The sequence below is a fragment of the Chiloscyllium plagiosum genome, chromosome 28, assembly GCF_004010195.1.
Source record: "Chiloscyllium plagiosum isolate BGI_BamShark_2017 chromosome 28, ASM401019v2, whole genome shotgun sequence".
Taxonomy (NCBI): Eukaryota; Metazoa; Chordata; class Chondrichthyes; order Orectolobiformes; family Hemiscylliidae; genus Chiloscyllium; species Chiloscyllium plagiosum.
In genome coordinates this window covers 16,357,467-16,382,329 of record NC_057737.1, presented here as the reverse complement: position 1 = coordinate 16,382,329, position 24,863 = coordinate 16,357,467, and the positions used below count along the sequence as shown (strand labels likewise).

At 41.0% G+C, this 24,863-nt stretch overlaps 1 protein-coding gene across 1 annotated transcript; it reads left to right on the top strand.

Moving 5' to 3' along the window:
* Window positions 1-243: 243 nt before the first annotated feature.
* trarg1a (trafficking regulator of GLUT4 (SLC2A4) 1a) lies at window positions 244-24,363 on the top strand. Its single transcript, XM_043718402.1, has 3 exons — window positions 244-1,084; window positions 8,102-8,234; window positions 21,097-24,363. Exons 1-3 carry the CDS (start codon window positions 680-682, stop codon window positions 21,105-21,107), a joined length of 549 nt encoding a protein of 182 aa, XP_043574337.1. The 5' UTR covers window positions 244-679; the 3' UTR covers window positions 21,108-24,363.
* Window positions 24,364-24,863: the final 500 nt, after the last annotated feature.

Below are 24,863 nucleotides of genomic sequence, written 5' to 3'. Positions count from 1 at the left end.
TGCACAGACCAATAAAAGGGTTGAGTGTGTGTGTCAATGTGGGGGAGCCTGCAGTCGGAGAGATGCGTGTTATAGATGCATGTATTCCCCAGAGAGGGTAAGCAAACTGCACTCGCTGTCTTGAGCTGCGTAAAAAGCTTTTTCTTGGGACGGGCGGTGGGGGGTGGGGGTGAGGCACTGGCAGGTAGTAGGCAGGGCGACGGCCGCCTCAAGATCGTGATATCGCTTTCCATCGAAATCCTGATGCGAGAGTCGGCAGCCGGTGGGTGGGGAAGGGTTCGGGAGTTCCAGTCTGCACCACTCGGGAGCTGAGGCTGGATGTTGTTCGTGCTGATGGATGGGAATGGACCAATCCACTCTAACATCTCCTTGGGTTGGTCTACTGTGAGAGACCCCAGTGTCTGTCTGTTCAGCATCACTCAGGAAATGAGAGATTTCTCCAGCAGCGAGAATCCCCAGATCCTCCTGACTGTTTTCTTTTGACCGCCTGTGTTCTGACTTTTCACGGAAGTTGTGTTTTTTTCTTAAGGGAGCAGTTGTTCCCACCCCGGCACCACCCCCCCACTCACCCCCAAACTCTCTCTCCGCCCCGTCCGAAGATGAAATTGTAACATTTCTTGTCAGAAACTTGCGTTTCTTGAGAGAGAGAGAGAGAGCGGGAGACACCAGAGAGTGGGACATGGCGCTAAACGAGGGTGCCGCCTTCGACAATTTGGGCGGATCAGGACACACGGCCTCGACCAAGGAGCACCAGGAGACCGAGAAACTCCTCAACATCTCCGGAACCAACCTGGGGAATGGCACCCAAGACACCAAGGCGTTCCCCGCCAGCCCCCCGAGCGGCAAGAAGGCGGAGAGCGAGCCGAATGGCCACGGCGTGGCGAGCTTCTCCTCCGAGTCCATGTCCAAAATCGGAGTGCCCCCGGCATCCCCATCCCGGATCAGCCTGGGCAGAGCATCGTCCACCGTCACTACCAGCGGCCAGGACCAGTCGCCACCCAGAGACTACCTGCTGTTGGCTATCGTCTCCTGCTTCTGCCCCATCTGGCCCATCAACATCGTGGCGCTGGTCTACTCTATCATGGTGAGTGCAACTTTCTCTCACCTGCCACTTAGGTTGGATTAGATTCCCTACAGTGTGCAAACGGGCCCTTCGGCCCAACCAGTCCACACTGACCCTCCGAAGAGTAACGAACCCAGACCCATTTCCCTCTAACTAATGCCACTAGCACTCTGGGCAATTTAGCATGGCCAATTCACTTGACCTGCACATCTTTGGACTGTGGGAGGAAACCGGAGCACCCGGATCTTCAGCCACGTTTTTCCAAGGGTCGAATGTGCCTCACAGAGAGCTTCATAACTGCCCCTCCCCAAGCCCTCGCAGCTTGTGTCAGCCTCTGATTGCCTTCAGCCCCCAGTAACTTGTTTTAACTCTCTCCCTCCGCCTCGCTGTAACTATTCGGTCCGTCCCTTGTACAGCCCGCTCTTCAAATGAGCTTCGAAACCCCTGCTTTTCACCCAAACTGTTATTAATCCAACTCATCATCCAGCATCCTTTCGAATGCTTCTAGAATCTTTATCATTCAGGCTCAGAAAAACAAACCTCTCCAAAGTTGGCTGTCACTTTCCCTAAATAATTATTAAAAAGCCTCTTCCGAAAATGTGAATCTCTGCTGGTTGTATACATTCTTAATGAACACAGGTCGCTGTGAGTAAAAGTCCAAGCCTTTGTTTTGCTGTCGGCTGCCCCGGTGTGAGCTGGAGACCAAATGTAGGAACAAATGACTGCAGACGCTGGAATCTGTACTGAAAACAAAAGCAAAATGCTGGAGATCACAGACAGCACCCATGGAGAGAGCAAGCGATGACTCTGCGTCAGAGCTGAAGAGAAGTGTGGAGGGGACAGCATTTATGCCCCAGTTCGGGGGATTGTGGTGGTGGTGGTGGTGAGGGCAGTGGGTGTAGGGTGCAGGTGGAGAGAGGTAGTTTCAGATTGGAATGTGAGAAGACAGAACAATGGAAAGGACAGTAAGTGGGATGGGGAGGGGAGGACATGATAACAAGCTAAAAGGGGAGGAACGGTTCACAATGTCCAACCCAGCCCAAACTGGAGGACCAACATCTCATCTTCATACTTTACAGCTTTCCGGACTTAATATTGAGTTCAACACCTTCAAATTGTGAATCATTCCCTTCCTTTTTTTAGCTTGTTACCATGTCCTCCCCTCCCCCATCTCAGTGGGACTGTCTTTTCTTTTTAGTCGGGTAGGAGACACGCCATTGTTCTGCCACTCTCACACTCCGATTACTTAATCTGAACTATCAAGACCTTCTCCCCACTAAACCTACTACCCTCCAACAGTACCCCTCCGAACTGTAGCATAAATGCTGTCCCTCCACATTTCACCAGCTGTGAGGAAGTTATCTGGACTCGAAACGTTAGCTCTCTCTCTCTCTCTGTGTCTATGGATGTTGCCTGACCCGCTGTGATCCCCAGCATTTGCTGTTTTCAGTGCTTTGGACAGACAGGTTACAAGAGTATTTTGTTAAAAGACAGCGAGAGAAGGCTAAAAAGAACTTAGGGCGGCACGGTGGTTAGCGCTGCTGCTTTACAGCACCAGAGTCCCAGGTTCGATCACTGTCTGGGTGCTCCGGTTTCCTCCCACAGTCCAAAGATTTGCAGGTCAGATAGATTGTCCAGGCTAAATTGCCCATAGTGTTGAGGGGAAATAGTCAGAGTCTGGGTGGGTTACTCTTCGGAGGGTCGGTGTGGACTGGTTGGGCCGAAGGGCCTGTTTCCACACTGTAGGGAATCTAATCTGAACACGTTGCCGGCTACTATCAGTGGAGGCTGCAGGGGGTGTGGGATGCAGAGTGAAGGGCTGCTCGTGAACTCGGGTTAAACCAGAGATTGGGTTGGGTTCCTCTGCGAGAGGCAATGCCCATTCACTGAGCATTGCCGGCTGCTACTGACAAATTCAACCAGGCAGCGCTGAGCGCGTTGTTTCTATCTAGCAAACATAACTTGTACTCCAGGTTAACGCGATCGTTTAAATACAGTATTGTCTTTTTTTTCCCCAATCTGAGTGCTTTGAGGGTGTGGCTGTTTGCTAGGCGTATCCAGTTACCCGCATCTCTGCCCAAATTGGTTCAGCCCAGAGTCCCTCACGCTAACTCCCTTTGTCGAAACGAGCTCACCGATCCTGCCACCTGAAGACACTCTGTGTTGGGACTCTTCAAGAGAATCCGAACTGACCGTGCTCGGTGTCTGATCACCCATGAGCATCCTCAGCAAGTGCAGAAGTTGTCTTCAGGAACCCGGGGCTGGGAATGTTAAAAGACCGCAAAGATTCCTGCTCGGCATTCCAATCTATTGCCCCACTACTTCCTCAGAAGTTTAACCTGATTGAATATTGCGTAAGGTTTGGGGAGGGGGGTGTGCTCAGTGGTATTGTCTATAGGAAGTCTAGGCTCACATATATTAAATGGGGAGTTGGATGCGGTGCAGGAAGGTGGGATCCTGTGCTAACAAGTCTGAGTGTGTTAAGAAAACTAAGTGAAGGACATTTGAAACCAAAAGAGAAAATGCTGAAAAATCTCAGCAGGTCTGGCAGCATCTGTAAGGAGAGAAAAGAGCTGACGTTTCAAGTTTAACTGACCCTTTGTCAAAGTGAAGGACATTTACGAGGCTAAGGTGTATTTTTTAAAATGCACTTTGCCTGTATCCTCCCCCACCCCAAGCTTAATTATCCATTCAACAACTGAGACTAGCAAACAATAACAAAGTAGTCAGGTTCAAACAATTGGTCATTTTTTTGCAAAATGTTCACTTTTTTTTCCTCAAGTGTTACACATCACTGGCTTGTTTGTTGTAATTGGCTCTGTAGGGACTCATTGTTTAGGTTTCCACCATATCCTGTCAAGGTTCCTGTAATTCTGTGGATTATATCGATTCTTCTATGCCCCAGAACTGTCAGTTATCTCAGAAGGAGTCAGTGTTCAAGACAGATGCTGTTCAAAAGCTACCCAATCTCACACAATGCATGTATCAAATTCCTAGGATATTGTCAGAACAGGAATCGTCCCACTTCACCCCACCCCCTTTTGCAAACTTTGATTGGAGAATAAAAGTCTGATAAATGGCCAATCTTTTACAAAGACTAGGTATCAGAATAGAAATTGTTTATTTAATCTTCCTTCAATTAACATGGAAACATAAATCTGACACAAATATAAGTGGACATTTCAAATGCACAGCTGTTTAAACAGTTTCTTTGCTGAAATGATTGTTATGTTAATGGTTCAGTTTCGCAAGATTGAGTAAAGATCAATTCAGAAAATTTTACATCTGACTTGGAACAATTATTCATTGATATCCACTTGCTGATTGGCCCTTGATTTGACGATAGCTGAATGCAAAGACGGTATGTAATTTTCTGGTTCTAAAACAATGCAGGTCAGCATGGCATCTGACAGACAATAGGATATGAGATGGCACAGCAAAACTGGTTTGCAATTGCCAGTTACATGAAAAGTGAAGTATGTTACAGCTTCTTTTTATGTTGCCTACAGGCAGGTGCACAACAAAGGGTGACAACTCCCCATTGAAGTAAAGATGTACCATTTGATGTGTAATATGAACTCATGTTTATACACTGACATCAGTTTGTACCATTTATGAACCTTTTTATGGATTGATCTATGGATGAAGCAATTGTTCAGATGTTTACATTTTTATTAGCTAACTGTGGATGATTAATTTGAACATACAAGTTAAATTGAAAGTTAATTAAATATATGTCAGTCCAGTGAAAAGCACATATGCTGAATATACCTTGGCTATTATAAAATTGCAGAGGTGCATTTTACAATATTTTGATTTAAACAAGTTTATAAACATGTTCGTGAAGCTGTAATTATTATTGGCTCATAAATGAAAGTGGAGGGAAGTTTACTGTGCGGTAATGTTAGTGCAATACCAGTCTTCCAAAATTAATAATACAGAACAATTTCTAACAAATAGGACTGTCCAGTTTCAGACTTGGAAAATTAATGAGCACTAGTTATCCTGTGACCCTCACTTGGGAAGGGAAACTTGGCCAGGATTCCTACTCTTAATTGATGTTCCATAGCTGCTGCAGAAATGTGCAATTAAGCCTTCCTTGATGTCCTCATGGTTAAATGGCTGTCAAGACTGTTAGTAAAATGTAGCCTACTAGATGCTGGCCAATGTTATTGGTACCCTGCTTATGAAGAAGTTGTGTCTAAAGAAGTGGAGGAAAAGTTGGGTGGAAGAAGTTCCTTCAAGTTCTACACTATAAAACCTCTGTATAGAATGAAACATATTCCAATATATAATTAATAAGACAAACTTGCACTTCTGTTTAATTACTTCTTGATTAATATTCAATTTTATTCTGATCTGTGCAATATTAATAGGAAAGATGACATTTCTGGGTTCTTAAGGGATTTTAGCACACCAGGGATCCTGTTGTGAAGTTAAGAGTATAATTAGCTCCGATGTGCCAAATTGAAATAAACAACACAGCGGCAAGCCCAATGTTACCTTTATACTGTAATTCACCATTTGTATTAATTGTTTTTTTTTAATCTGAGTGCCATATACTGCAATATCCTATATTGCAAATTCTTGCAAAGAACAAATTAGTTGAGCTGAGATTGGATGCAATTCTACTCACAGGAGTTTCTTTGGAATTTTTATTCCAACAGGATAATCCCATTTAAGACTAGCTGTAATTAAATACAGTGATAATTGTTCATGCTGTTACCACCCTGTTATCGTATTCTTAGTAACAGAACTATCCACGCAGAGCTGCATCACTTGTCATATCTATCACAACTTAAGAAAGTACAAAACTGTGACTCCAGACTACTTAGTTGAAGTGATGTTACAGTAATGAGCATATTGATTTACTGTAATGACCAGCTGCATCAAGCAGTCATGACTTAAATCTCTAATGCAGTGTTTTGTGTCTTTGCCAAATCATACCACACCCTTTATCATCACCATCCTCAATCATACTTGGTATTAACAAATCAATATTTTACTTCATGTAATTCAGCCAAAATACATCGTAAATCTCTTATTCTCAGTTTTTCATATGGAAACACTCTCTTAAAAGCACTGTCCTTTTTGACTGGTACCTGATGACTGTGGTTTTATAATGTTACTGTTTGGCATCTACATTAATGTGCCCATTATACTGCATTGGTAATAGCTTTGAATGAAACCGTATGGTTTGGGCATTCTGCTTTCGAAGACAACACTAACCTGGGAAGTGATGAAACTTTGATCAATCAAAATTAATGATGTTAGTGTTGAGAATGAAAATTTATATTTCTAATTATTAGCATCATTACTAAGTACAATTCATATATGTTAGAGCATTTATTAGCACTGAGCATATGCGATAAATTTGTAAGACATTAGGAATGATTTCAGAGTGGATAAACTCACTTTAATTAAGGCCCTATTGATATTCCAGACTTTTGTTTAATTGATCTGAACTGGATTGAAAGTCAGGACACAGAGGTGAACAAACAATACATGTTATAACGCACTAAACGTAAGAACATTTACCTCAAGACGATAAGGATGTTCTTTCAAAGAAATACTCCTTAAGAAGACATTTTAATCTCTTTATCTGAGAGATATTTGAATAACACTCAGATATGCTTATGTTTATATTCTGATCAATGAATTTAAAGTGAATGTATGAAAATTTCCATAGTTGGTGACTGTCCTGATGGGTGGAGCCACCCTGTCCCTTTGTTTGATGTGAGTTGCAGTATAACATCAGTATATGCCAGAATACATCCATGCTGCCCAATCTGCATTGGCAATCTTTGTAGCATTTCTAAGCTCGAGAGGGAACTGGGAGACCCACCAGCTCAGGGACCACTTTCGTGTATTTGAAAATCTTGCTGATAGTAATTTCAAGATTTTGAGAATCCAATCTATCGAGGCAAAACACTGTGTAGATTAGAACATTTTCTGTAGCAATTTAGCAGTATTTAAAAACACTTCATATCCTTCTGTTATCATTTAACCCATCCACCAATCCTATTAAAAATCTTCAAGTCTAAATAAATAATAGTGACTTGGATCTGAATGTACGTCTTGCTTCTATCTTTGAAATGCCGCATGAACAGTACAGATGGCAAGCTAAGCAGCAGGCATTAGGTTGTTACAGCTTGGTGCCTCTGCTATCCCTAGGAACAGTCAATCTCCAGGAGAATGACAGCTCATACCACACGGCCAAAGTTGTTGTAGGGGATTTTTAAAAATGCTTAAATTAGAATCTTTATAAATGAATAAATGACTATGTCAACATAACTGCACGAAAAAGGCTTTTTGCATCACTAATAAGGCTCTGTAGATTCCAAGAGGCAATTCCATTCCTTATATGAAATTATAAAGGTTTTCAGAAATCAATTACTTTGCAATCTTGTAAAGTACTTGAATTTGTTTGGAAACTTGTCATGCAGTAGAAGTTGTAATATTTTATCCTGTTATTTCATTATCTGATCTGTACAGTAATGACATAGAGATAAAATACAATAAAGAATGCCTGTTTGAGATTCTGTAATTGTATGATCCCAAATTGCTTTGAAGGTTTCTTTTTTTCAATTACATTACACTGGTCCATTTAATAAAATCAAGACCAGTACAGCGTGATAATTGGTTCATTTGAAATACTTTAAAATACATTTCAAAGCATATAAGCAGCCACTTATAGTATTAACGTTCACAGGCTCAAGTTTAAAATAAACAAGTTACCCTTTTATAGAAATGTGCATGCGGAAATAATTTGAGACCAAACGACTTTAGACTTCTATCTCTTTCCTTGCTCATTTTGCTGTTTCCTTTATAGATAGTGGATTTGTGCTCTAATAATGACATATTTAAATGTTGAATTTGTCACATAGATCTGTATCTGAATTGTACTACTTGCAAGTTTTCAGAAGTCTTGAGATAATAACTTTAATCCACAATTAGCTACCAAATGAAAGAGTTGCTCACAATTTGGAATGTACTTTTGAAAAATCTAATATTTGTTTTTATTTTTTCATCCAATAGTCCAGAAACAGTTTACAACAAGGTGACGTGGATGGAGCCAGGCGATTGGGACGTCTTGCCAGATTACTGAGTATTGTAGCAATAGTCATGGGTGCCCTCATCATAATCACCTACTGTGTTGTCAACTTTGCAGGTAACAGTGGATAGGAAATAGGGCAAATCTAATGCACTGTTTATATGGATGGCTTATATTTAATAAAAGATCACAATAGCTGTCAGGCTAATCTTGAATGATTTTGATTAATCTGTACGGATTGTTGCGAAGTAGAGACCACCAGGGAAAAAAAAAGTTAAATCAGAGGTGGTGTTTGGTAAGTGCATAGCAATGTCAGTATCAATAGTCATTTCACATCAAAAATTTCTTTACATTTCCAGAATGTTTAGAATTGTACTATATTTAATCAAGTCGTTGTTTGGCATTTGCAACTCTACATGTATATGGAGGACACTTAGCATGAATAGAATAGAATTTGATTTGTTTGTAAGGTTGACTTGAAAATGCAATGGAAATGTGCTTCACAAGGAGCCTTGAGGTATTTTGTTGTCCCCTATTGCTGTACTTTGCTTGCATTAAAACATTATTTTCGTATTTTGTGCATATCAGAGAAGTAGAAAAGTGATATTGAAAACCATTAAACCATAGAAAGATCATATGTTTTGGAAATCAATCCCAGAGTTGTCAGTCACCATGTGTTAGAATGCCATGTCTAGCTAAAACTCAGTGTCAAAGGATAAAATTTTACAAACTAAGAAAAAATATTAGATTTTGAATAAAAGTGAGATATAGCAGTCTAAGATTCAACTCCATTCATAGTGTCTATGATAATGGAACCCTTGGGTGGACATGGACAAATCTAGACTTGGGGTGACAATTACCGTATGTGGGGGTGACAATTACCGTATGTGGCAAATAATGCCCTGAGATTCAATTAAAACTGCATAGGGTTGTGATAATTGACTAGACTAACAATATCAACCCATAAAGCCATGTGTGGCTAGAAAAGATGGGGCAGGGACTGGATATTCCAAGATAATTAACTCACTTTCTGGATCTGCTGTTGCTACTTTACCCATCTACAAGGCTGAAATCATGGATGCGATGGAATAGTCATTGGATGGGTGTAATTGCAATAACTCTCAAAAAACTCTGCTACCATCTAGAAAGAAGACATCTGCTTGATCACCACGCTGATACTGAACTTAACGTACAGCCCTATCACCACCGTTGTGGGGTTATAATATATACAGTCTGCAAGATGTCTTGGAGCACTTTGAGCTCCACTATGAGACTGGATGAAGGCAACATCGCCATCATCTGCAAGATTCTCTGTTTGGTACACACTACTGGTCTAAGTGCTGCAATATCCTATCTATCAGTAACGTGGAAGCACCATCTACCCAAGTATTCAGTGGTTCTAAGAGAAAGCCTGGTTGGGCATCAAGGAAACAGTGAGAACAATAAACATTGCTGTACTGGTGTTACTTACAATGTGAGAATACGTTCATGAAGGGAAATGGAAGTTAGTATAGTGATTAAGTTACTAGACTAATGATCCCAAGAAGTGAGTTCAAACCCCACAGAAGTTGGGACATTTACAAAATTAATTCTGGAATAAGAAATTAGTTTCAGTAATCAGTATTCAGGGATGTGCAGGCTGGGTGGAATAGCCATGGTAAAAATACAGGGCTACAAGGATAGGGCGAAGGGGGTGGGTCTGAGTGGAATGCTCTTCAGAGAGTCAGTGCAGACTCGATGGGCTAAATGGCCTCTTTCTGCACATTAGGGATTCCATGATAATGATGACCATACAATTACCAGATTGCTGCAAAAGCTAATTTGATTCACTCATGCCTTTCAGGGAAGGAAATTTGCTGTCCTTGTCTGGTCTGTGGCTCCAGACTCACAGCATTGTGGCTGACACTTAACTTTGTAATAAAATAGTACACGGTAAAGGGCAATTAGGAACAGACAATAAAGATTGGCCTTGGCAATTCCATCCACATCCTGTAAATAAATTAACAGATTTAAATTGACCCTATAATTGAACCAACCAAGTTGTGAATAGAATGTTATTTAAATAGAATTATATTCAACAATAAACAGGTCCAGGCTTTTATCTATGTAGATTAAATAGGCGTATGACAGACTCTTAGAGGTAACAGAATTAACGCTTCTGCTAATTTTCATTATGTCTTAAATAGATGGTATTGGCAGAACCTGGTACTCTGTTTAAGCATGACTTATCATTGCCAGGCCTCCTGCCTGACAAAATTCAAGCCAGTGAAAGGAGAAACTGTGTGTAACAGGAGTGAGTGCTTGCGCTTTGGGAACAACCTTCCCTGTGGTTGCCTGCGGTCTTAATGCCAGACACTGAGCAATCCCAACTCTTACAAATGTTTTCCATAGCTTTGATGCTGTTAGGGAGTTAAATAGTTGTGTACTTATTTACATCACCTTGCTGTATGGAACTGCTGAACTTCTTCCTGACTGATTTTAATCAATGTGCTGTATCGAACATTCCTGGATTTAATGTCATTGTTGTTCTGTTCTGATCTAAGTCAGGAAAATGCTGCCCTGTGAGTGCTTTTTCTTCTGACAACACATAAGGGGAGCTTTGCCTGCTTAAAGTGTGTAATACTGTTAGAATTTATCTAAGACAGTAGATTTCTCTTCTTGTAACTTTTACAATAATATGGGAATTCAATAGAAAGTATTTGATATTTGAACGCGATTCGTGTTTCAATAAAAAAATGGTATGTTTTCCTTACATCATTACCAGTAATGTATTAAAATTCTAGTAACTGCTAGACACATTATCGCACTTTCTCACAGTACTGGAATCCCAACTATAGAATTTTACAGCACACAAGGAGACCTTTCGGCCCATTAGGTCTGCACCAGCCAACAAGGAGCCATCTGGCCAAATCCCATTTTCCAACTCTTGATTTGTAGCCTTGTAGATCATGGCTCTTCACATGTATATCCTAGTAATTTGTGAATGTCCTGAGGATTACTATTGTACCATCCATCCAGGCAGTGAGTCTCAGACTTCCATCACTCTATGGGTAAAAACATTTCCCCTTGAATCCCCTCGACACCTACTGCTTATCTGAAATCTACACTTCCCGGTGATGGACTTTTGCATCCTCGATCCTTTATTAATTGTATATACAATGAAGTGATCGGAACTCCAGCTTTGGCCCAATTGGTGTTTTATCAATTCCAGGTGGCTCCCGAGACCTGGATTGGATTCCAGGTTTGGGCGACTGTCTGTGTGGAATTCGCACATTCTCCCTGTGTCTGCATGGGTTTCCTCTGGGTGCTCCAGTTTCCTCCCACAGTCCAAAGATGTGCAGGTTAGGTAGATTGACCATGCTAAATTGCTCGTAGTGTCCAGGGATTTGCAGGCTAGGTGGATTAGCCATGGGTAAAAACAAGGACTGCAGATGCTGGAAACCAGATTCTAGATTAGAGTAGTGCTGGAAAAGCACAGCAGTTCAGGCAGCATCCGAGAAGCAGGAAAATCAACGTTTTGGGCAAAAGCTCTTCATCAGGAATAGAGGCAGAGTGCCTCTATTAGCAATGGGGAATGTAGGGTTACGGGGATTGGGTGGGCCTGGGTCGGAGGATTAGTGTGGACTCAGTGGGCTAAATGACCTGTTTCCACACTGTATGGATTCTATAATTCTTACTTTCTGAAGTAGTAGTGATCTGCCTAATGATACATCGTCCGCTTATTTCTTCATGCCTTGTACTTTCCTCTTCAACTGCAAGTGGGAATTCCCCATTTTCAATTTCAAGTCTTCTAACATCTTGATTCTCTTTCTGCCCCTTGATTTACATACTTCTAAATCTTTTTATTCACCTCTTTCAGTAAACCCTCAAGCCTCAGAATTTAACCAACCATGTTTCATTTCTTGATGATATTCCATCAGATAGTAATGATCTTGTCTTCTCCACCTCTCTATGAAACTCTTCATTCACCTGTTTCATCCTTTTTCCCGAGCTGCATTCCACTATCTAGTTTTTGGGTGTCTATTTTTCTAAAGGCCCATATTTCAGACCCATATGAATTGTAAAGTCACACAGTCCCAGAGGATTGTTGGGCCGCTCTCGTTAGAGACAGAGATGATTGGTGATGGTTTAACCTGAGGGTCACTGCATCTCAGGCGAAGAGAGAGGTTGAGAAGAAGGCTCCTTCATGGTAACCTCAGCTGGTGCGAGAGCCCCAGAGAATAAGACACTCCAAATCCCACTTTGGGTTGGGGCTTTTCACACCAAATCCAACTCTGAAGTAAGACAAAAAGCATTTTTATGACTGAATTTTCATTTGTAAGTAAATACAGTAGACCCCCTACCCCCGCCCCCCATACCCACGGGTGATACGTTTCCAAGACCTACTGTCGATGCCCGAAACCGTGAATAGTGGTGAACCCCTTCATTTAAGTGGGAAATATAACTCTCCAGCAGCCCTTTGGTTCCTGGTTCTGGAATTTTCCATGTAATATGATCGGGCCGCGGATAATTGAAACTGCAGAAACCATTCCCCAGATACAGCAGTTGCCCTGTAATCACTTCCGTGGAGACAAACATTATATTTGTGTACACTTAAGTGGTCAAGACTATCAAATTCATTGAAAACAAAAGGCACATATGCAAATGTGTACAATTTCATCCAGCTTCTCCACAGTGCAGGAAAGAATGACCACTTAGCAACAGAGTATGGACTAAATACGTTAAAATCCATTTCCCACATTTCTAAATGATTTGACCAGTGTCCTTTCTGAATTTGGCCGAGACCTTCACCATCCACACACACATAGGGTTGCTAATGTTTGAGCACGAGTGCAGCTTCCCTTGGGAAATGTCACCCCTCCTCTGATCATCCAGTCATTCCACATTACTTCTCATGCTGACCTTGAGGGACCTATTTAAAGAAACCTCCAGTGGTTGAACTGGGCAGTTGAGACCACCAGGATTCACAAGATTATCATTGCTTTGTAATCTCGACAAGGTGTGATCTGAATTTGTCACGGATGAGAAGTTTCTTTTATATAATCATCCCGCTCAGAAAATATAAACTTTCCTCAGCCCTATTTTCAAGCCACTTTTATCCATTCATCCTTTAGCATGAACATGGATAACTGCTCCTTATGGGAAATGCTGTTTTTGTGATGGTTTTTCTCTCGAAAATGAAGCATTTGTTGACTTGACACTATTTCACTCTAACTTTGCTCACCATTTGACTGACTGGTATGTCAAAATTCTTGGGAGTCTCATGTTTCCAATTCAGGCCAATGCATTCAATCATAGAACCCTGAAAGGCGATAAGCTGGAAGGTGCTGTAAATGCTTGGTCTTTGGTTACCGTACAAAATAGCTTCGCTTTCTTAACCCAGTGCTCCATCCACAGCTGTCAGTCAGAGTGAATCCAACAGTATGGATTAATTCCCATTGAGGTCCTGCTTACTCAACCTTACCACTTGCCTCAGATGTGGTGACCCTCAGGTTAAACCACCACTTGTTTTCTCTCTCTCCTTCACTCGAAGAGAGGGTACTCCAATAGTGACTTTACCCCCTTTATATCATCCAGGACTAGCTTTGAAATCTGAAATGCCTAATTTCTTGCTCGTTTTAGGGAAGAGGTTTGGACTAGGTCCTTGAGAAACCAGAGTCCTTTGTGATGATTTCCACTGACATAATTTTGCACCTTCAGCTTTCACAAACTCGTTTTTCTTCTGTTTGCTCATTTATTTGTGGGCACCTTCCCAGGCTGCGCAGGGAGTCTCCCCTGTCTCTAAATGTTCTCCTCTGATGCCTTGAATTCTGTGGCTGCTGCAGAATTATTTGTCTGCCCTCCAATCTCAGGAGTGTTAAGTATGAATTTGCTGAATTAACTGCTCATTGACATCCTTGACCCCAGATAGGGCAACAAATTAACATGTTATCTTTGAGTAATATCTCCAGCTGCAGAAACACTTGATTGTCCCCTTCACTATCAAATCCCCAGTCACTATTGCAGTTCAACTGTTCCTCCTCTCCGGTGCGACTCCCAGTATCAAGGCTTTGTTCCTTAGTTAATATTAGTTAATGTCTAAGTCAATGACTCTTCGCTGCTTTCTGAAATAGCCTGACATGCCAATTATTTCAAGAGCACTTGGAAATGGACAACAAATACTGACCTCACCAATAACAACCACAGCACATCAAAGAATAAAGAAAAAAGTACTATTATATTTGTCTCATTAATTTTTAGTTCCTCCCCACCACCAGTGATGGTGCCATAGCATGAGTCAGTTTGCTGACTCACTTTCTGTTGACCTCCCACTTGTCTTCAACACATTCTCTTGACAATCCTCATCTCTGCCTTTCTCTTTCTCTGCAATAGCAATGGTTTTCTCAACTCTCTCTCTCTGTTCACCTTGCTGTGGCCTCCTCCTTTTTGCTGCTCACAATCTACTTCTGTTTGCTACCTCCTATAGCATCTGGATAATTCCTTGATATCTTTGATGCTCACTGCAAGGAAAAGAGATTTACAGGGTTATTGTAATACAGTTCACCCGCAGAATATTTAAAATAAATAGAAGATTCACCACCAGTATTTCAAGCAGGTTAGTTATATCAGAAAGAACCACAATAGAGGGGAGTCCCTTTTTCCCAGTGCAGATATATTGAAGACTATAAATAACTAAGCGACTTTGGGTGGCACAGTGGTTCAACGGTCAGCATTGCTGCCTCACAGCGCCAGGGACCCGGGTTGGATTCCAGCCTCAGGTGACTGTGTGGAGTTTGCACATTCACCCATGTCTGTATGGGTTTGCTCTGGTATCCTCCCACAATCCAAAGATGTGCAGGTTAAGTGAATTGGCCATGCTAAATTGCTCATAGTGTTAGGTGCATTAGTCAGGGGTAAATACAGGGTAGGGTAGAGGAATGGGTCTGGGTGGGTTACTCTTCAGAGGTGGACCTGTTGGGCCGATGGGCTTGTTTCCATACTGTAGGGAATCTAATCTAAGGATTTCATGGATACTGGCTGGCAATTTTTCCAAATAGCATAGTAACCAGGTAACTGGAAGTAGTTTACAACATTATTGATGCCATTATGTGGGACTTCACAGCACAAATTATTTTTTAAACAAGTATTTATTGATTATTAAGAAGAAAAAGAAGCAACACTATGAGCATCTATATTCTCATAATAATGAGAAAGAAACATTTCACTGACATCTTAGCTGACTAACGCCATAGTCTTTAAAATCTGCCTCTTGTCCCTTGAAACGGCACTTTTCCTGATTTTCCGCAGCCCACGATTTCATTTAATGGCAAACAGGTCTGAGGGGCCGAATGGCCTAATTCTGCTCCTAGTTCATGCATTCATATGTAATAGGCTGGTTACTGGTTTCTGGAAATTGGTGCTCACTAGTTTGGATATTGTGAAAAAAGGCTTTTTATGAGCACTGTTTGATCTGTGGTGATAATGTAGTGAGAGTAACACGAGCATTGTCATGTGTATCATTACAAAACAGACTCAGCGTGGTATGATTTCCAGTTGTCAGTCTCCCCAAAGGTATATCAAAAGACACTCGACTAGATTCTATTGTCAAAATAATAGTGCTCACCATTATTGCACACAAATCACACAGTACCCTTGAGTGACAGGAGATGTGAGGTTTAATACAAAGATTTAGAAGTTGCTGACAGGAATGCATTGCTGCACTGTAAGATTTTATAAGACTCCAACTTGCTGTTTGGCTCCCTATTCACGTGTATTCAGCACTGTGGAGTCACTGCGTTTACAGTATAAATACAGTGAAACTCACGACAGAAAGATGGATCTTGTCCATTTTAGGAGCCCCTTCCTGATGGTGTGATAAGTCTTCCTTACTGCCAAACAATATCTCTGGCACTGAACATCAATTTTTATGTGTTATTTTAGTTTACTTCCACTGTAATCGATGTTGGAGTTTTTTTTAAGTGTACAGAATATAATGTGTCTTTTGTCTCTTGGAATGCTCAGTACAGTATTACTGTAGAGAAGGAGGTCATTCAGTCCATCAGTGCTAGTTCTGTTAAGTAGCGATCTTCAGAGCAGTCCCCTGATCCTTTGCTGTATACCTGAAATGTATTTTTCTTCTTTAAGTGTTTATCCAGTTTCCCTTTGAAGTCTAATATTGCATTAGTATACCCCTCTCATGGGCAATACATTCCAAAGCCTAATTTCCTGCTGTATAATAAAGCTTTGCCTCTGGATGACTTTTTATTTCATTCATGGGATGTGGACATTACTGGCTGCATTATCACCTGTCCCTAGTTGCCCTTGAGGAGGTGGGGGTGAGCTGCTTTATTCACCTGTTGCCCTCCATTTGCTGTAGGTTGACCCACATTTCCATTAATCAGTGAGTTCCAGACTTTTGACCCAGCCACACTGAAGGCACAGTGACATACTTCCAAGCCCGGATAGTGAGTGGCCTGAAGAGAAATTTCCAGGCTGTCATGCTTCCAAGTATCTGCTGCCCGTGTCCTTCCGAATGGTAATAGTCATTGGTTTGCAGGTGCTGTTTAAGGAACTTTGAATTTCTGCAGCATACCTTGTAGATGTTAGTGGTGCAGGGAAGGAACGTTTGTGGATATGGTGCCAATCAAGCAGCTAAGCGAAAATGAGTACTGCAGATGCTGGAGATTAGAGCCAAGAATGTGGTGCTGGAAAAGCACAGCCAGTCAGGCAGCATCTGAGGAGCAGGAAAGAAGGGCTTTTGCCGAAATGTTTTCTTTCCTGCTCCTCGGATGCTGCCTGACCAGCTGTGCTTTTCCAATCAAGCAGCTGCTTTATCCTCGATGGTGTCAAGCTTCTTGAGTGATGTTGGAGTTGCCCGCATCCAGGGAAGTGGGGAGTATTCCATCACACTCCTGAGTTGTGCCATTTTTTTGGTGGACGGGCTTTGGGAGTCAGAAGGTGAGTTACTTGCTGCAGTATTCCCAATCTCTGACCTGCTATTCTGGCTACATTTCTATAGCTGGTCTATTTCTAGTCAATGGTAATGCCCAGGATGTTAACTGTGGGGGATTTGATGATAAAAAAATTATTTAATAGCAAGAGCAGTGGTTAGATTCTCTCATGTTGGAGGTAGTTATTGCTTGGTATTTGTACTGGGCAAATATTATTTGCCACTTGTCAGCCCAAACCTGGATATTGTCCAGGTTTTGTTGTATTTGAACATGGACTGCTTCAGTAACTGAGGAGTTGCAAATGGGACTGAACATCACCATTTTAGACCTTATGATGGAGGGATGATCATTGATGAAGCAGCTAAAGATGATTGGGCCTAGCACACTACCCTGAGGAATTCCTGCAGAGATGTCCTGGAGCTGAGGTGACTGACCTCAAACAACCACAAGCCATCTCCCTATGTGCCAGGTATGGCTCCAACCAGCTGAGAGTTTTCCCTGATTCCATTGATTCCAATTGTGCTCGGGCTCCTTGGTATCACACTCAGTAAAATGATGTTCAGGGCGTCGCTCTCGCCTTACTCTGGAATTCAGCTCTTTTGTTCATGTCTGAACCAAGTCTGTAATGAGTTCAGGAGTCGAGTGGCCCAGGCAGAACCCAGACTGAGCAGGTTATTACTGAGAAGGTGCTGCTTGATAGCACTGTCAAAGACACTTTCCATCACCTTAACGATGATTGAGAGTAGACTGATAGGTGTGTAATTGGCTGGGTTGGATGTGTCCTGGTTTTTTGTACAGGGCGTACTGGGCAATTTTCCACAATATCGGAACAGTTTGGTTAAAAGGGAAAAGTTTAGAGCCCAAGTGTTTAGAATTATTGCTGAAATTTAGGGGAGGCAATGGCTGCTAATCCAGAGACCCAGATAATGTCCTGGGGACCTGGGATCAAAACCCACTATGATAGATGGTGGAATTAGAATTACATTTTTTAAATATCTGGAATTAAGCGTCTAATGATGACCATGAACCCATTGTCGAATGTCAGAAAAGCCCATCTGGTTCATTCATGTCCTTACCTGGTGTGGCCGACATCTGACTCCAAACCCTCTGACCAATTAGGGATGGGCAAGAAATGGTGGCCTAGCCAGTGATGCCCTCATCCCATTAAAGAATAAAGAATGTTGTCACAGCCCATAACCTCTGCAGCCTCCAGCACCTTTAGCTGTTTCTTGATATTACATGGAATGAATCGAACTAACTGAAGGCTGGGGACTTCTGGAGGAGGCAAGGGTGGACCATCCACTTGGCGTTTCTGGTGGAAGCTTCTTGCACATCCTTCAGCTTTAGTGTTTGCACTGACGTGCTGGGCTCTCATTACTGAGGATGGGATTATTTGTGGAGCCTCCTCCTCCTCCAGTGAGTCATTTAATTGCCCAGCACCATTCATGACTGGATGTGGAAGGACTGTAGACCTTAGATCTGATCTGTTGGTTGAGAAGTCACTTCGCTCTGTATATCACTTGCTGCTTATGCTGTTTTGGCACACAAGTAGTCCTACTTTGCAATGTTGGAGAAAGTGAGGACTGCAGATGCTGGAGTACCAGAGTTGAAAAATGTGGTGCTGGAAAAACACAGCAGGCCAGGCAGCATCCGAGGAGCAGGAGCAGGCTTATGCCCGAAACGTCTACTTTGCAATGTAAACAGGTTACTGCCGAATGTTAGGTATGCTGGTGCTGCTCCATGCAAGTTCTTCTGCACCCTTCATCGAAATGTTTGCCAGTTACTTTAACAGAATTCCCATTGTTTACCATCCCTGATACCACCTGGATTAGTTTCCCTTCATTTAGTCTGTAGTCCTCTATTCAGTCCTGCTCTTAGTTTTCTCCACTCTGCAGACAATGATCCACAAACGCTTGTCCTTGAAATTATTGTAATAAACACGTTTTCTACCCTCGTCAACCCCTTCGAGTCATCTCTAAGGTGTAATATCTAGATTTGGACAGAATGCTGCAGAACGAGTGTCTTAGATAGGCTTAAGATAACATCTGGTTAGTACATGCTGCCCTCTATGAAGCATTTGACCTCACACAGTTTATTATCTCTTAATACAAACGTTCCCTCATTTTGATTTATTTTCTGTTTCCAATTTGATATTTGAATCTATTTGAATTTAGACTCTGGTTCAGACTCTTCATTGGTTATTCTTCAATTTGAACTGATTGGTTCAGAGATGTAGCGATTTGCTCTTTTAGTATAGTTGTCGATGCCCTGTTGAAAGCTCCAATCCTTTTCCATCTCAGACATACTCCAGCAAGTAGCCCAAGACCCTTGAAAGTAAAGGGGGCAAGGGTAAGTCTAATGACTGGCAGGCAATGTTGGCTCACCAGTTATAGTTAATTCTAGTTCATCATCAGATTGGCAATCATCCTCGACACTTGAAATACTTCCACCTCCAGCAACAGAGAAAGAAATAGAGCTAGATGCCACTGCATTAGAATGCCTTTCCAAAGATTTCCTTCCCATCTGCTTATCATTGTAGTGTAGGAGGGATTTGTTTTATTTATGTGTTGCTGCCATTACCATGGGGTTGCAAGATTCTTTGTGCACCAAGATTACTTTGCCTTTGAACTATGAACAGCTCTGGGGTCAAAGTCGTGTAACAAGAAAAATGTTGGATGTGCACAGGTTAGGAAAGTTTCAGGAAGGTATTACATGGGGTTACCTTTGGGCAATTTCATTAATCAAAGAGTTGTGGAAGCAAGCAGGAAACTAAGAAGAGCTCATGCTATTCACAATAGTTGAACAAGGTTGTCTGAAAAAGAATTACTAAAAAGTTGGCATCTATTGTCAGAGAAAGTTGAAACTGCATTGCTGGCACATCAAATTGATGCTAAATATTACATTGACATTTGAACACGAAGATCAGTAGGCAGAAGTGGGATGGATGCTGACGTTTGGCACTGGTCCGTGAGATCCAGCCAGAAACACACTCGTGAAAAAATATTCTGAGCTTGTCTTATCTTGGAAAGGCAACTTAGTCTTCATGAGATTCCTGAGTACACCAGATGGAGGACGCTGGAAGAGCCGTTGTGATTTTTATCACAGCATATGAGAGGGAACAACAGTGCATTTTAAAATATTTTCTTCCATTAACTATAATATGACAGTACATTTTGCACTTATGAAAATTTCTTAATTAATTTTGAAGTAATGGCATCTCAGTAGCTCCTGCCACAGTGTGTACATCAGAATCATGGAGCTGATACTGGCATAAGAATAGACCCAAAACTGAATAACACCTCCTACCTAATTTAACGGTTTATGTAATGGATTCTCACTGTTCACTATTTGCCAGAAACATGTTTTTAATATTCTTGTTGGTGATTTAATTGCAAGTAGCAAAACAAAGATAACGCTTTTCGTGCTTTTATATTGTATAACAGATTTTCCAAAATCAAGTTAAGCAGCATGCCATTACAAGGATCCATTAATTCACTGGGTTTCGGTGGCTACAAGAAATATCTGTTTTCATGATAGCTTTATGAACTAGAAGACATGCAAATGAAATTGGGTTTTCTTTGGACCCAGTGGGCCAGAGGACCATTTTCTAAGTGGCTCTCACTAAATCCTTGAAAGCACCTCCCTGGTCTTGAGACTTGTGTACACAGCTCCCAGTAATCTGAATTAAAGCCTTCCAGGGCATGTCAAAACTAATGTTTGAACACTCATTGAAAAAAACCAAACTGCTACCAATAGTTGCACATTCTGCTGCCTACCACTAGATCTATGTCTGAGGAGCCAATTGGTACCAGTGAGGGTCTTGCACATGATTTTAACGACGTGAGTAAGACTTAATCACTCTATTCCCCCACTTCCACACAAGAAGATATATTTTAAGAAATTTTAATCTCATTCGATTCTCAAAGCTCATCTTATCAAGAGTCCATCCGTCACAATGAAACTGACAGAATGTTCTTAGAAACAATCATGAATCAATAAATTAGAACAAGCTTTATTGATTAAATTCTAATATCTTCTTTATATTTCAGTTAGTGCATAGAAAACCTGCCACAGCTCAAGAAGGTTTTGGATTAGTTCCTTTTGGGACACACCTCGAAGAAGTCTGGCTCTTAATGGAAAATGCAATGTATGAAATCCAGAACAAGAGGTTTGTCATCAAAGGCTATCCAGCCATTCCAACTTCACTTAATGTGCATCACTTACAACTCAGCATAATGAATGCTGGAAACAACATTCCTTTCAATTGACATCTGGCAACAGATCTGAAAGCTATTCAAAGCCAACTCCAGTGAGATACCTGAAAACAGGACAGCTCTGCAGAATCCTTCTTGTTAGGAATGGCACAAGTGCATGCGCCTGAAAGCAGAGAAACCTGTTACCATTCGAGATAATATGGTTACAAACCCACTTTCTGTGTTAATTGCACAAAAACTCTCAAGTGCACACTGTGATTTTTGCTCTCTTTTGTACAAAAAGAAAAGGACAGTGTTGTCTACAGAGCTAAAACCTGCCAATGGCGAAGGAGAAAATGTGCAGTGAAAGAAATACAGAAAAGAAGCTAAGTGTTGAAAAGATTGGAGCAGAGAACGGAACCAACAATTATATCATTGGTTACTATGGGTATCATGATGCTAGTTTTGGTAAACAGCAGGATTTTGTACTTTTTATGAAAAACACCACTTGCACGCGGAATATGAATGTGTCGTGATTGAATTATGTGGTTGAGGTATTTGTGGGTGCAGATATAATGGTCATATAGTTGTAATATGCTCGTTTTTGTGGCTGTATTTACTAATAGAATGAGCGTTTACTCAAACATGAAAGCTCTTTCTGATTTGTTTTGTCATTTTCACAGAATGATTGATTGTTCAGGTACTTGAGAAGTAATCTCCAAGCCACTGATCCCTTTTCTTGGCAATTTATTGTGGTGGTGGTTAAACTCACACAGCATTCAAGGAACATATCAATTAAAAGTGACTATTCATCATGTTTAAGTGATTTCTTTTTGGAAGCTGCAATGTGGCTACAGTCTTTCCATCTGACTTCCTTTGAGTTAGGGAATGATAAAAACAAAAGTTCTGAAGATATAATATTTGGGACATGAATGAGGAATTAATTTTTGGCGTGATTAGGCTTAAATTCTTTCTGAGTGGCTGAAGACTTTCAATTAAATTCATAAAACACCATTAGTCACACAAATCAAGTTAAATAAATTGTGTATATAGAGAACTTCACGTGGAGCAAAGTCAGAGTTTATTTATTTACTATTTGGTAAGCGACATTTGGAGGGGATTTAATCACAACAATTTGTTAAAGCTGCTCTCAAAACTGAGAGAATAAATTCCCTCAACTCTTCATTCATTAAATGTTACCCAAACATTGTAAATGAGTATAGACCGTATCATTGTAACCTTGTGCATCTCAAAATTTCAGCATGCAACAAGGAGGGTGGGGAATGACCCTTCTTTAGGACTGGTAATGCACTTATTGGTACCACATGTGGTCTGTAAATAAATATACATCTTCATTTTTACTGTAGGGCATTTAGTACAGAATTATGGATGGCTGATGGCTTCACTTACTCCAGGCTTAAGAACATTTTTTAAAAATTGTCCTTGTAGGAGACATGGATGGTACACAGGTTTTGAATGACTTTGAGAGTCTAAGGGACTCATTGACCTTATCAGTGTAGACCGGTATCAGCCATTGCATAAGATGGTGTAAAAAGGGTATTCTTTTTTACTTTTAGGTGGCATTGTGTTCCCCATGGCTTGTTTCTTAGCGGAGGCAATACAAAGGCTAGCGTCAACCCTTTAAAACAGATTAAACCGAATACTTTTAAGTTAATTGGTGCCTCAGTAGGTTTGTATATGGTGGAATATGGGAAGTTTGTGACATAATGCCATTGGACTAATAATCCTCATTCCATTTGGACACAGGTTCAAATCCCAACTTGGCAGCTGGTGGAATTTAAACTGAATTAATAAATTTGGAATTATAAAGCTAGTCTCTGTAATAGTTGGCATGTAAAATATCGTCAATTGTAAAATCCCATCTGCTTCACTAAATGTTCTTATAGAGAAGGAAATCTGCTTTCGCTGACATGTGACTCCAGACCCACAGCAATGTGAGTGTCACATGACTGATGTCCAAAAAGGTCTAGCGAGCCAATGAGTTCAATGGCAGTTAGGGATGACCTATGACACATCCCATGAAAAAATAAGGATAAAGGAGGTTTCTCAAATCTATGTTTTGAATTCATTACATATTTTAATAGAAAGTCAAACTGGTCACTTATTGTATTTCATAAACATTTCAAATCTTAATGTCTACTTATTCCATCTATTATTTTTGATGTTACTCAGAGATCCATTAACATACATCCTGGAGAATCCAGATATAAAATATACTTTCAGCCTTAATGATTGCTTCCCCTGAGTCGATTCTCAGCATATATTCAGCTGCATGCAGGATGTATTGTAGGCAGCAGGACAAAAGCATTAAATAAACATGACTCACAAAACATTATTTCCTGGCAAGCCAGTTACTTTATTTTTAATATCCTGTTTCTCAAAGATTCACTAAATGTGTTTTAACAAGCAAATAAGTAGCCATGCCATATTGGATTGAATTTCAGATTGACTTCAACCATATCTAGGGAGACTGTAACACTTCTGTCACATTACTGAGTGAGAGAAAAGGCTTGTCTGTTTGGTGGTCTTTACCCTCCTACTCCAGTAATGGTTTCTCAATTCCTCCAACAATCAATTATATAGTGGCATATTTACTGTAAATGACAATAGTCCAATAGGAGCAAAAATAATCAAATGCATAGAATCTTCTATGTTAAAGGCCATTGTTTCATATATTAATGTCTGATAGGTTATTTATCCATAACCCAACATTAAAGCTTGCTTGTTAATTGTCACTCTAAAACACCATCCATAATTCAGGCACGAGTGCTAGCCCACATTGCATTGAAATGTTTTCTTTGCATATATTGTAGGAACAGTTTAACTTCAGTGTTGATTTAATTACATTATATCATGATGAATGCTTTACCGCAATGAAGTATAAGCATGAACATTTTTGATTGTATATGGTTGTATGACCAAATTTCCAATAGGTGACTGAATGTACGCAACAGCACTGCAAATGCATGAATCTGCTAGTATCTTTGACTTGATACTTTGGTTTGTTGACCATTTTCTTGCAAGTTGAAAAGGAAATCTCTGTACATATGCTTATTTTGTATAACTTTGCATGAGATGGAATAAAATGTAACATGCACGGTCGCTGTGTGAATTGTAACTGATTTACATTACCACAAACAAGTGTAAAACCGTGTCTCACCAGTACACTTGTAATATTTCAAACACAGTATCAATGGTCTAAAACCTATTACAGAAAACCAAAAAAACTTGCAAGAAGGATGGCATGGTAGCTCAGTGGCTCAGTGGTTAGCACTGCTGCCTCACAGCGCTAGGGACCTTGGTTCAATTCCTGCATTGGGTGACTGTCTGTGTGGAGTTTGCACATTCTCCCTGTGTCTGCATGGGTCTCCTCCAGTTTCCTCCCACAATCCAAAGATGTGCAGGTTAGATGGATTGGCCATGCTAAATTGCCCATAGTATTAGGTGCATTAGTCATGGGTAATTGTAGGGGAAAGGGTCTGGGTGGGTTGCTCTTTGGAGGGACTTGTTGGGCCAAAGGGCCTGTTTCCACACTGTAGGGAAACTAATCTAATACAGGAAATCTAAACCAAACCTGAGGAACTTGACTTTGTTAGATCGAA

Excerpts from the sequence above, each read along its gene's own strand:
- trarg1a (XM_043718402.1), top strand. The coding sequence starts at position 680 with ATGGCGCTAAACGAGGGTGCCGCCTTCGACAATTTGGGCGGATCAGGA. Across the intron at positions 1,085-8,101 it reads CGCTGGTCTACTCTATCATG|TCCAGAAACAGTTTACAACA; the intron begins GTGAGTGCAACT and ends TTCATCCAATAG.